Here is an 893-nt window from a genome sequence, read left to right on the forward strand (position 1 = left end):
CGAGGGAGAGGGAGGCGAGGGAGAGGGAGGCGAGGGAGAGGGAGGCGCGGGAGAGGGAGGCGAGGGAGAGGGAGGCGAGGGAGAGGGAGGGGAAGGCGACGGAGGCAAGGGAGATGGAGGCGATGGAGACGGAGGCGAAGGCGACGGAGGCGAAGGCGACGGAGGCGAAGGCGACGGAGGCGAAGGCGACGGAGGCGAAGGCGACGGGGGCGAAGGCGAAGGCGGCGAAGGCGGCGAAGGCGACGGAGGCGAAGGCGGCGATGGCGACGGAGGTGAAGGCGAAGGCGGCGATGGCGACGGAGGCGAAGGCGAAGGCGGCGATGGCGACGGAGGAGAGGGAGAAGGAGGAGAGGGAGAGGGAGGCGAGGGAGAGGGAGGGGAAGGCGACGGAGGCGAGGGAGAGGGAGGCGAGGGAGAGGGAGGCGAGGGAGAGGGAGGCAAGGGAGAGGGAGGCAAGGGAGAGGGAGGCGAGGGAGAGGGTGGCGAGGGAGAAGGAGGGGAAGGCGAAGGAGGAGAAGGAGAGGGAGGCGAAGGTGACGTAGGCAAGGACGGAAGCGGTGGCGAGGGTGGCAACGGAATTGGTGGCGACGGAGGATTGTTGCCACCTGTGCGTGTAATTGGGCAGCAGTCCAGCGAGTAATCAAACATGGCGGCTATGCACGACCCCGGCGCCATGCCATTGGGTGGAACGCACAGCTGCTCCAGCGTGGTGCAGCCCTGACCGGCGCTGTTGGGTTTGAGGGTGATGCAAATCTTGGCTCCGTTGCTTGTCAGGTTGAGACCCAGCTGAGTCACTCGCAGAATGCTGCTACCCGGCGGACCATCTTGNGGCCGATCAAATGAGGGACTGACTGCTGTGGGAACACCGTTGACAGTTGCCGATACGGAGGCGC

At 66.8% G+C, this 893-nt stretch overlaps 1 protein-coding gene across 1 annotated transcript in view; it reads right to left on the reverse strand.

The window, feature by feature from the left end:
* Positions 1 to 888, reverse strand: part of phV37 (extracellular matrix glycoprotein pherophorin-V37) — a gene marked incomplete at both ends in the record, with an annotated part of 3,438 nt that extends 2,550 nt beyond the window's left edge. The window contains one exon of the mRNA XM_002959592.1: positions 610 to 888. Coding sequence (XP_002959638.1) covers positions 610 to 888 — 279 coding nt within the window. The remainder of the gene's footprint in view (positions 1 to 609) is intronic.
* Between the last annotated feature and the right edge of the window lie 5 nt (positions 889 to 893).

Source organism: Volvox carteri (genome assembly GCF_000143455.1).
Source record: "Volvox carteri f. nagariensis unplaced genomic scaffold VOLCAscaffold_398, whole genome shotgun sequence".
NCBI classification, from domain to species: Eukaryota; Viridiplantae; Chlorophyta; class Chlorophyceae; order Chlamydomonadales; family Volvocaceae; genus Volvox; species Volvox carteri.